The following is a 12,470-nucleotide window of genomic DNA, read 5'->3' on the forward strand; positions in this document are numbered from 1 at the left end:
TGATTCTGTTTCCAATGTACTCTATCCCCATGTGGGCAAGTACAGCAACAGGAGTATGTGCATACATAAGGCATATATGCTGAATATTTGTCAACGTACATAAAAGTCAATCCTTAAAAGCTCACGCGTATCATTGAACTACACTGTGCGTGTGTGTTTTCATGTGCATCAACCTAATTTAGAGTTAGCCTAACTCCACCGGGCAGCGCTCGGGGCTGTTTGGTGAGCGTACAGCTGCAGGGAGCCAGCACAGCGAGCACAGAAGGTACCGTCTGGAACGCCGGAGCCTCGGCCATCGCTCCTCTCCGCGCCACATACTCTACACTAAAAAACAGACTCTTCCGTCAAGTACCACTGGGCAACCCTACAGAATCCCCCCCCACCCACCCCCCAAAAAGCAGGTTTCTACTCTCTGAAATAATCGATCAAAAGAAAGGAAGGTGACAGAACAGGCCGGGGACTACACAGCCAACACGGACCGGCTAATTATTCAAGTGACCGAGTATTCTTCCAAAATCTTTATTTATTTAGATAAACAAATGATGCGTTTCACTTCGGTGTTATTAGTGTGCTAAATGAGTCTGCTCTACCAATAACATACTGAGAACAACCAGCCACATAAAGTGGGCGATGCAGACAGAATAATGGGTATTTATCAAGTAACGGGAGTTAACGGTTGTGATCTTGTAATGCAAGGACCGGAGATACGACTTGGCAATGGGAGATATTTTTAGTCACAACGCTGACATTACACCAAGTCTTGTAGATGAGATATTAAAATAATAATTTAATGTATATTGTGCTTTAATTGTCAGATATTAACGGACACCTTGCAGCCAATCAGAATAGAGTATTCACCCAGACCATGGGCATAAAGAAGGAGATGTTTGGGCCTGCTCCATGTTTACGGAGAGATAATGGTGTTTCTGTACAACTGTGTACAGACAGGAGTTTATGTTCAGGTACGACAGCGAGTGCGTGTTATTCAATGAGCGAAAACGGCGAGCGGTTTCCTCACCTCTCTTCCTGCGCGCCTCCTTGATCTCTTCACACATGCGGTCGAACTCGGGGTCCAGCTCGGCAGCAAATATAGCGTGAGCGGTGTCCTTTAAACTGCATGCTCGGTGCCTGATCACCTTGTCTGAGAGAGGAGGAGACAGTGAAACACAACATTAGTGTCACAACACACTGGCTTCAAGTGCTTGACATGTATAGCCAAGGGGCGTGTCCTTTGTAAGGCAGGATATCAAACCTGTATATTTGCCATGGTATTCTAACAATTTCTCTCTTTTAGATATTGATTTCCTTTTTCCTTCCTCCATTTGGTCTGCAGTTTGATGTTTGATGTTGCATGCATGCCCCCCCCCCCAATCATGAATGGAAATGCAAGACAAGGAGTCGATACCCATTCTACTGTATGTGTGAGAAAAGGGATCGCAGCATTTTCTCACAGGTTGAATAAAAGGACAGCGCTAGCTTTGGTGAGAAGCGCTAACAGGCATAACTGAAGTAATGCGCGAGGTTCTGGATATCACCACTTCACCCATTCCAGACAGAGGAGGGTGCAGTCACACAAACACGCTGAAATGTTGTGTTTTCTATAAAAGGCGTACTCATTCGCTCTCGCTTGCACAGTCCTTACGCCTTCACAACTCGTATGTCTCTTAGATGCGGCACAGCGTCATTAAATCCGGCTCCTGCATCCACGGAGGGCAAATAAGAGCCGGAGCTGAAGTGGCAGACTAAAAGCAGAGGCACAGTAAACAGACAGCATCTCATTACGGCAGGCAGAGGGCGAGCAGTTCAGCCAGAGAGTGGCAGAGGGGTCACAATCTGCCATCTTCCTTTGTCGAATTGGAGGGCGGCTGCTTAATTGCGATGGAGGCAATTTGTGTGCGTGCTTTTCTGCTGACAGAGTACGTCTGAGTGTGTGTGCGCGCATGCATTATAAGTGGGGGGGAACTGGCCGTCAGTGGAAGGGGTGTCAAAGGCCAGGTGGGAAGCTGAGAGCTCATCAGAACCCTTCTTGGCCCTGAATAACCTCCCCTATCTAGAACACGCAAAGAAGGTTCTGACATACACCGCTGTTGTTCACAGTCACAGGGCTGTTATCGCCGTTTCCCTCGAGCAATAAAGATGCATTTGTGAAACCGAGTCGCATTGTGGAGCACAGAGATATCAGCCTTTTTTATAAACGTAACCCAAGTTGTTATTTAGCGAGGTGAGGGGGTAAAAGACGAGGAAGCCGACACGATTGCACGTGGAGGACGGTGCGATGAAGACAGCTAAGGACAAGGAGAGACGGCGCACTGAGGGATAACGAGGGTTTTTTCCCCGCCACTTTTTTCGAGCTGGTGTCGAATTTCCCCAGCAGCGTAATTGTGCACGGCAAAGCGCCGGGTGAGAGGCTTTCTTGGTCTTCTTTATTAACCTGCCTAATTGCATTTTTTTCTCTTTAGCGTTTCATTTGTAGACCCGGCATTCCAACAAATGACCCGGGCCCTCGCCTGCAAAGACCAGAGATGTGATTTATTAATTTGGGCTGGAAGATAATTGCTTCCCATCGGTGTCAGGCAGCTACATCTTTATAAGGGAACAAAGCAGGTAAACACACAGGGCGAGAATTTAAATGGTCATATCGCCTGAAAGGTCCGAAGCAGGTCTTCTGTATGCAGCTTTCAATTATCATCATGGTACTGCTGTTGAGGATTAGATTCTGGTGGAAATAAACTGTTTCTCTTCCGTGCAACAAGCTCATTTTTGCAAGCATCTTTTCCATGATTATTTTTCAAATATATTCACAAACATGCATCCCTCTTCACATGGGCTTTTCCCTGTCGTGCAGGCAAGTAGCCAATTTAAACAACGCATATAAATCCAATTTATTTTGTAAGCTACTGCAAATAACAGGCCTCTTTGTTTGCGCTGTGTGTAAATGTGTGTGCATGTGTGCTCTTGTGTTTTCCAGCACTCATTATGGAGCCCATGTTTGGGCTTTGGAAAAGGTGCTGGGACGGGGAGGAGGATGATGTACAAATCGGTGCAAACTGCAAGACAAGAGACAATTAAATCTTCATGCATATGCAGCCTCTGGGGGGGGGGGGGGGGGGTTGCTGTATGCACTTTATTTCATTTGGATTTCCAAGTTGAAGAAAACCATCGTGAGGCCTGGAAGCCCTTTTCATAAGTCATTAAGTGTTAAATCGAATTACTTTTTCCTCACACAATGACAGCCTAATGGAACACAACAGCGTCTGCAGAGACACATGGTCAGACTTATTTGGAGAGTCCAATGTTGATTTATTACCATGGGACCGTCGGAGGCCTTCACTAGAAAACTAAAGAACTTCTTTCGGGGTACAGAAGTGTGAAAGCTTGTGTATAGATATCCGTTGGCAGATTCAGGGACAATCTTAAGATCGAGTTCAGGATGAAAGGAATTCCTCAACATTTGAGTGAACTTACTTATGTGTTTTGTGAAGTAATTTGAGTATCATCCCTCAAGACAACATGACACAGTGGATATCCCCGGTCACATTGGGGTCACTTGCATCCATCGACTGTATATAAGAAGTTGGTTGTTGGTTTGTGGACGTTTTGAAGCCTCGAGTTCAACATGTTGGCTGTCGCAACCTTGTTTTATGCAAACCCGCAGGTTGCAGCCTGCTTAGAAACTCAACCGCGGAAGGTCGTGACGTGCCTAACAGTTCAAACTCTCTGGCTCCGAGACCGACTAGTCACAGGCAGCTGGCCTGATAACGAGCACACTTCATCTCCCAAGCAAGGGGAGGACGGGAGGGGGTTACACATACACACACACCAGAGACCTGCAGAAGAGACAAACACCGGCATCTTAGATAAGATGCATTGTGTGTCAGATATTCTCAGATACCACTGACTGCAGCGCTGCATGTGACTTAGGTAAGCATCTTTTCTCGTGTGGGATCCAATAACTTCTTCTCTCTCTCACACACTTTGTTTTTTGTTCTTTCTGTATTTGTCTCTGTTCTCCTTAATCAAAGCTCTAATATCTCTTCAGCGTGAGCCATCAAGCAGTCTCCTGCCGCTGCTTTGGTCTCAAATTAATCTGCTCATTAGATTTCCATCGCAGCTTTCTTACCAAGTCCTGGATGAAATGATCAATATTAACTTAATCTCTGTGCTTTAAAAGAGAAGAGATAATTCCTATAAGCCTATTTTAGCACACAAATGTCAGCCATTTTGAACTTAGTGTTTTATTAAAACTCAGCAGATTGTGTTGAAGTACAAGTATACAAGCATGTGGCTTTCTCACATTAAATTGCACGTGCATATTGCATTTATGTACAGCACCCTACATGCGTCCGTAGTATTACTCCTCACCTCCAGGATCCTTGTCAGGATTGTATTCTAAAGCGTTGCTGCAGATGAGGTCGATGTCCCTCAGGAACTCCTTCACTCTCAGGTACTGCTGGGTGTCAATCTTGGTCATGGCAGTGGACAGGTCCATCGGCTGCCGAATAACCTCCAGGTAGTCCGACACCTGACACGCAAAGTCCGTTTTAACACAGGATTAAAACCGGATTTGTCAAACCGTGAGTGAGATACCGGGACGCGGGTTCAATCCTCTTTACCTCATCAATGTCAACCGGCTTGCTGAAGATGTTGAAGCGCTTGTCGGTGGCCAGGCGCTTGGTCACGTCCCTGAGAAAGAGCCGGAGCTCCCGTAGTGTGTTCTCCTCCTGCTCAGCCAAGCGGCGCTGCTCCTCTGTCGACAGGACTCTGGGGCCCGGAGCCTCCGCCGCCGGCAGCACCTCTTCACACCTCCCTGCCGAGAGGGAAGCAGAAACGGAACGCTAACGAATTAGAATGCAATTTCATACAGCTTCCATCTATAGACTTAAAAATCGAACGCCAGGAGCGACCCAGAGACAAAATAAAGTGTTTGTGCGTTTGCCCACAGCAACTAAACACAAAGACTTCACAGACAGGCAAAAGCACTGCTCCAGCTATGCAGATATAAAATACAGGCACACAGCTAGCACATTGTTGGAAGTGGACAACCAGACAGTCCAACCCACCAATCTCAACCCGGATCCTTTTTTCATCATCGCAGAGACGTACCAAAAAACACGTCCCCCCGGTTAGAAGAAAAGAAAAAAAAAAAAACCTTTTAAGGTTCTTGCAGCTCTTTCCTGAACACAGGTTTTGATATCCACTAAGGAAAAACCTCTGGACTATGACAGAGTGATGAAGAAAGGCAAGCAGACATCCTCTCCTCCTCTCCGAAGGCGCCAGTCCTCGCCCAAGGCATCTGCCGACATCGTTAGGAAGCTCTCCACAGCACCTCGGGCCGCTTCACTCGGCAGCAGCAATCCAAAGCCCTGATTCTAATTATGGCTAATAACAGCCGGACCCCTCGTAGAGATTCCTCTTCCCCGCTTTCCCGCCGGCCTCTCTGCTGGAAGCCTCAATGCTGCCTTATCCAGGCAGGAACCCCCGAAGAGCACCGGGCGAGTAAAGCGGGGGACCCCTGCCTGGCATCAATGAGCAAACTGCGGCTGAATGCTGGACACAATTTCCATTTGAAAGCATTTCCATCTGAACAGGTAAAACATGTAACTGCAGAGTGCAAATGTGAGTCAAGTACACAGACTGTGGGAGAGATTGAGAGCAGAGCTGGGAAGGAAAGAAGCGTTTGCAGACAACACTGCCCTCTAGGACTGACAGCAGAGATGAGTCATAACCGCCTCGTCCTGCACGTCTCAGTGAACGGCACTCGGTACCTGTAGTCCTGAGGCGAGGCGGAGGCCTGGCCGCTTGGACCAGCAGCAGGTCGGAGAAGAAGCTCTTCCTCTCCTCTTCTGCTGGAGAGCACAGCGTCACCACCTCGCCGTAGGTCCTCTGGAACAAACTTCTGAGCTGTAAGAAAAACAATCAGGGATGAGAATTCAGTTCACCATATTTCGTTATCACTTACAATTAAATCCCTCTTAGTATAAATCAGGTTAAAGCACAGAACAAGCACAAAGGCACCTAGCTTAACCTGAAAATGGTAAAACAATGGCTTCTGTGCGGGAGGTTCGTGTCTAAAGCTTCTACACGAAATGTATTTCTTTCATTTCTTAAGTTCAGCTTCCTGCTAAATGGATTACATTTTAAGAATACTTCATTTGATTTCATACACCCACCGTCTTCTTGAACCAATTACTCCAATTTATATTTGTTACGTAAAAGACAGCGTGCAGCTGATTGTGCCAGTTTTCATCAGCTCCTAACATTAAAGTGAAGCCCGACTGAGCACAGCAGAAACCCAGCGCACCGCTTACAAGTTCAGGACTTCACCAACAGACGACGTATTTCATGTCCAGGTTAACCGCAACAGTGGGACGAAAATAAAAAAGGGTCTTTAGTGATTTCAAGACCACATGATAGCTGATCAACGCAAAGCTTCCGAACTTCATCAACGATGCACCGCCTTTAAAAACGCAGTAGTTTAAGGATGTGGGCCCAGATATCATTTTAAGCTTTCAGACATTTAAAATATGGACTGTAAAAAAAAAGAAAAAGGTAAGAGGTCTGAAGTTGTGTTTATGCTCGTGCTCGGCACCGTAGAGCGAGCTCCGAGCATCAACGGAGGCGCTGTTCGAAACGCCAGAGGGCGTACAAAGAAGATGAACTGTGAAGAGTCGAAAAGACAACGATTGTAACCAGAGGTACGTCCACAGACTGTAGATGGAACCAGCAAAAAGCCATAAACAAACCACAATGCAGAAGAGGGATCGTAATCATCTGTAAACTCAAATCCCTTGACTACTGTATTGCCTTTGTACGAGCCCTAAATAAACAAGTTAAGTATTACATTCATCATAAAGAAACAAAGGTTGAATATCCTGTAAAAGGTGCAAGATGTGCGATTGGGAGCATTTCTTTATGTAACAAATAGGTGTTTTGCTGCTATATTACTGCTCCGAATGCTGTAAATTGCTCTTTTAAAAATACAATATTGGAAGAGAGATGCATAAACCTTTTTCCAGCTCCATAACATTCTGGTGTGCAGCTCCACTGGGGCTACAAGGGGCTTCAAAGATCCCAGTTCACTTCCATGATGGAGCTCAAGGCTGCTCCCGACGGGAAGCCCTGTTGCTGACTGAGCACCTACTTTATCCCCCCCCCCCTTTCACATCGATCCTCTCCTTTACCCATGGCACGTTTGTTCTCTCTCTATCTCTCCACATTGCCTTCTGTTCTTTCTTATCCTCTCTCTCTGTTCACTCTCTCCTCAGAAGGCAGGGGGGAAAAAGGAGGAATGGAGTAAAAAGGAGGAGAGTAGTCGGGGAGCCAGAGACAGCCAAAGTGTATGTAGCACACAGCAGGTAATGATCCGCAGCATTTTTCATCATGATGAAGGCTGCAGGGGTGTTGACACACGGAGGGTTAGCAGAAATGTGTGGATAGATGAATGCTTGAAGAGACGAGAGCTAAATGTACAAAGACAAGAGCAACTATAAAACAAAACCGGACAGCTGTTCTGCTAGCATGATCAATTCTGAGCTGCAGACAGACTTAAAAGGAAAAAAAAGTATTTTGTCAAGACTGGCAAGCTCCGTCCTGTTGCTACATCTTTATCTCAATTTTCTAAAGATGAAAATCCCTGCTGTAGGTATTAAAGTGAGATGGCAATAAAACACAGCATGAGTGGGAAAAACTCTTCATCTCATCCACATAAAAACAGCTGAGACGCCTTCCCGAATTACAACCGTCTACAGCTACAAGGGTAAAGAAGTAATGTCAACGTCCTGCGTGAGGAAAAATGTGTAGAAATGACAATCCGGACAGAAATGTACACACTAAAGTCCAAATGGTGATCACTGATCGAGGGTGAAAGAGCATGAGATGGTCAGGTGTATTGGTGAGGCGTCAGCAGTGATGCTCGAGCTTCAGGACGTCCCGGGACGGGAGTCAAATTTAGTCCAAATAGAGTGGCGATGACAATGACTGCACACAGTTCTTATTAAACCCCTTTGACAACATAAGAGAGCCATGGCATTCACCATACTGGTATGTCACGGTGAAGAGGGAGCTGAGGCTGAGCTTGAAGGCAAAGCTCTCAATTCACCACTCCATCTACATTCAGCAGCTCCTCCTGGGAACTGAAAGGAGTCAGTCCCAAGATGCGATCCCAAGGGATCGCATCCCATCTGGCTCGGGAATGCCTCGGGATTCCTCCAAAAATGAGCTGGAGGATGTGGCCACGGAGACGGACGAGTGGGCTACCGAACTGAATGTTTTACATCCACCGAGGAGAAATAGATATGATTCCATTGAAAGACGATAAATGATCATAAAGAATAACCGCTCAGCTCTGGTTCATATCAAAGCCTGCTACGATTACATTATCCACTTGTTGTTTATGACCGTGACCTCGGTATCGCCTGTTGTGTTTGTTTCCTTAAAAATGTCCAACATATCAGCAAACATGGTGCCAGAACAAACAGGAGGGTTCTCTCACCATTGGAAGACCTGAGCATGTGCAGGCAAGACGCATTGTCTCATTCCAATATTACCAAGTAATAAAAGCAAATTGCTCTTTGACAGGGTGTATTTGTATTATTATCAGTGGCATAAAATGACAATAATATCCGTGGCGGGCATATTCATACCATTTCCAACACACCGTTGTGTGATGTACGACGCCTCGGAAACACACACCCTGAAGAGCAAAATGACAGGATCTCTCACTAACTGCAGTTGCTTCACACTTTCAATCACACGTTCGAGCCATTTCCATCGGCCCTCCGCCGAGGAGGAAGTCGATGTAACCGGACTGAGCGTCTGCCGAGGGAGGCAGGGAGGCTGTGTAGTTGGACCACAGCCTGTGGCGTCAGCTTTGGCTGGGGAGGGATGCTGCCTCTTCCCTGCTGCGGTCTAGAGCGGAGACAGCAGCTGTCACTGTGTTCTCTGTGCCAGAGAGTGAAACAACACTTCCACAGATCGCCAAAATCACTTGAAGCGCCATCGACTGCAGCGCGCGTGTGTGTGCCATAAAACAAATGTAACCAAAACTCCACTGGGCCACTTCGAGATAAGAAGCATTCGACAAAACAAACAAAATGCAAAATAGGTCAAGTTTATCGACGAGACAAAACTGCTAAACATGCACGCGGCCTCAGCGGAAATTCACTCACTCAGCAGATAATCTGCAGATGGTACGCTCAGTGGGAAACGTGAGGCCCGGTTTCAGAGGAACCCTCTCAGACGTCACATAGAGGATCAGAGTCGGCATGCCGGTCCTCCACAGAGCAGAAACTTCAAAGCTGCTCGTTATCACACTGATAATACAGCTGAGAGCATGTATTTATGTAAACAGTCCATTTATGTGGGAACAGCACAGCATCAAGAGACTTGGAACCAAAATAAGCAGAATCACCGTTAATGGAAACGACTGAAGGATTCATTGAACAGCAGGCTTATCAAATCTAGTAAATATAATAATGTAACAATATTAATAATCTCATTGTTGAACATCTAGGCCGGTCCTTTGTCATTGCCGGTGTGGGAACAACACAGGAGGAGGCCCAGCGTGTGGTACAGGTAGAGTGGTTTGGAGAAGTTAAGAAGAAGAACTGATTAACAAGTGTAATGGAGTAATTCCACAACAAACTAGCAGCGCAAGACACTGAAATGGGGAAGAACAGCGAGGACAAAGCCCACGTAGCCCGAGGACAGTGTTGATCTGCTCACGCTGGCTCCAGATTGACTTGGGCACACCATTTGTCCCATCACGAGCTCCCCGATACTCCAGGCTACACGCTATGTGTTCAATGACCAAAGAAAAGGTAAATTTAATGAAAAGAAGTAATTGCCAATCCTACGTGGTTTCAGCCAGTCACCTAGCATGTAATGAACAGCAATCTGACATGAGACACTTTCATATTGCTAATCACCAAACACGGTGGAGGGAAGGGAAGCAAAACGCCAAGAAGAATGTTCAGAGTCGCAGGGAAACATCAAACGCATAATACAAAGAATGGCAGGGAACGAAAGATAGAAACGCAAGTAAAACATTTAAAAGAGTGTCAACTACAACTCCGGGGGTTAAAAAAAGAGCTCTGGCCTCAGTGGGTTTAACAGCCCCGGTGCCTCAGACATAATGAGTAAAGAGAGAAAGAATCACCCCAAGGGCCTAGCTCTCCTTGTAGCGTAGCAGGACCGAGGCCTTGCAGAAAGAGCAGCCCCACACACACACACACACACACACACAGAGAGACAGAAATAAAGACCTGCACAGTCTGCACGGGCATATTGTTACAGTGTGTGTGTCGAAGACATCGGGCTGCCAACCCCCAGATCTAATTAGAGCCCTTCTGTTGCCCGACTAGAGACCCTCTTCTTTATGTTGATCCGTCTCTCCCCCCTCCACCAATTCCTTCCATTTCCCCTCAAACCCTCCCTCACAGCCTCACCCACACCGGGTGGTCCGACTCTGCTTTGGCTTGCAGAGAGAGAATACTGAATTCAGGGGGACGGATGAAGGAGCAGGGGTGGGGATACCCGTGGTGAAAAGTGGGGAGCGGGATAAATGACAAGAAAAGGCAGATGGAGCCAAAGTAGATAAAAACTCGGCGGGAGCCGCTGACCTCGACTGTGACACCCTGCGTGGGTCTGCACTAGCGCTGCCCAGTACGAGAGAAAGGAAGACAACCTTTGAATCATGCCTCCAATACCATATTAAAAAAAGGACATCAGGGTAACACTCTCCTCTCTCATATAATGGAAGCAATTCCACCAACAGCTGTACGTAATCATAAAAGAACATGCGCCCGGGCCTCCGGGTAAATCGGAAAATGTCAGCTCGGGTGTGTGTACACTGTGTTCCTACCTCTTCCGACAGCTGCGAGTAGTGAGTCTCAGCAGTGGCGAGGATGAGGATGGGGCTGAAAGAGGGCACGTCCTGCAGCAGGGTGAGGAAGGTGCTCTTCACGGTGTCACTCACCGTGTCCCACCACTCAGAGATGTGAGGCATGAACACCACGCTGGGCACGCTCCGACGGGCCTCCCGGAAAACCTGCAGCCACACGCATCGGTCAAGCACACATCGCTGCCTAAATCTGAGTCAGAGGAGAGCTACAGTGCAAATTATTAAGTACCTAAAAGCCAATAAGTTGCTTAGTCTCTCCAGGTTTCCACCACCTGTGCAACAGATAGCCTTGCGTGTGGAATCTGCATGTGTGTGTGTGTGTTACCTGAGCACAGGACTCCTCTGGCGTCTTAGCGCTGACGGAGTAGAGAGTGGGCAAATCCAGCCGGTGCACCGGCAGCTTGTCCAGGTGGTGCAGCAAGGCGGGGGCCACGTGGGAGCTCTGCCCTGAGCCGGGGGCCCCGGCCAGCATCAGACGAGGCCGGTATGCCGTGGGCTGTTGGAGGGCAGAGCTGGAAGCAGATGGGGGGGGGGGGGGGGGGGGGGGGGGGGGTTCGTGGTGAGCATAACATTCATCGCCTCTCCATCACCGACCAGCTCATAGCTCGGTTTTATTAATGTGCTTCAGTCAGCTGATGTCGGAGTGTAAAGCTACAGTTGATACTAACTTAACAACCTGTGAATGCATTTTTTTTTAGGTCGTCTTTTACTGGGAAACCACCTCAGTACATGTGGACAACACGAGCAACATTCTAGATGTATTCACACAGCTTCCTGGCAGTCCGAAACATTTTCAAGGGCAAAATGGTCGAGACACCAATATGAGAGCAATCAGAACACAATGACGACAGAGTTGTGTCGCTTCTGAGCAACAATTAACTCTTTGAGCTAGGGCTGGGCGATATGGCCTAAAAAAAAAATCTCCGATTTTTTTACAAAAAATCCGATTCACGATTTTAAATCGATTTTTTCCCCCAAAAAATTTTGCAGATGACAGAAGCTGTTGAAAACAATTTTTTATTTTATTTTGTGATGATTTTTCCTCGTAGGTTGATAAAAATAAAGTGCAAACAAAACCTGAACATTGTAGAAAGGTGCCTGTAGTATAGAAAAAGTATTTGGTCACTCTTTTGTTTCCCTGAATCATTTAAATATAAAATTAAATTAAACATAACATTAAATGGCATTAAATAGTAGCCTTCCATTGTAAACAACTGTCTGTGCAAATGTAACTTTTTACAGTAAGCTTTAACTGAATACACTGATACAAACACAACATGAAATAAAATGTATGTGACCCTTTAACGTTCACATTTTCAAAAGTGCAACATCTGATCTAACATCAACATAACATATTTTGCACAGTAAATAAGTGCATGTAAACAAAATCAAGTGCATTCACAACATAACCAACAGTATTAAACAGTAAACATTAAACAGTAGTGCATGTTTTTCCTAAATCGCAGAGTCCAGTTGTCATTGATGTAATGCACCGTTAAACTTAGATAAGGCTGCATCACTCTGCTGGACCACAGGTCAGTTGTTGCGGAGTAGAACGACATCCCCTCCA

General features: G+C 46.5%; 1 protein-coding gene across 1 annotated transcript in view; it reads right to left on the reverse strand.

Annotated features, from left to right (window-relative positions):
- atad2b (ATPase family AAA domain containing 2B) overlaps positions 1-12,470 on the reverse strand; it is a gene marked incomplete at its 5' end in the record, with an annotated part of 58,049 nt that overhangs the window by 36,166 nt on the left and 9,413 nt on the right. Inside the window, 6 exons of the mRNA XM_079290762.1 lie at positions 1,019-1,141; positions 4,363-4,522; positions 4,614-4,807; positions 5,766-5,901; positions 10,862-11,047; positions 11,226-11,412. Of these exons, the coding sequence (XP_079146888.1) occupies positions 1,019-1,141; positions 4,363-4,522; positions 4,614-4,807; positions 5,766-5,901; positions 10,862-11,047; positions 11,226-11,412 (986 nt within the window). The remainder of the gene's footprint in view (positions 1-1,018; positions 1,142-4,362; positions 4,523-4,613; positions 4,808-5,765; positions 5,902-10,861; positions 11,048-11,225; positions 11,413-12,470) is intronic.

The sequence above is a fragment of the Melanostigma gelatinosum genome (genome assembly GCF_949748355.1).
Source record: "Melanostigma gelatinosum genome assembly, chromosome: 19".
In the NCBI taxonomy this organism is placed as follows: Eukaryota; Metazoa; Chordata; class Actinopteri; order Perciformes; family Zoarcidae; genus Melanostigma; species Melanostigma gelatinosum.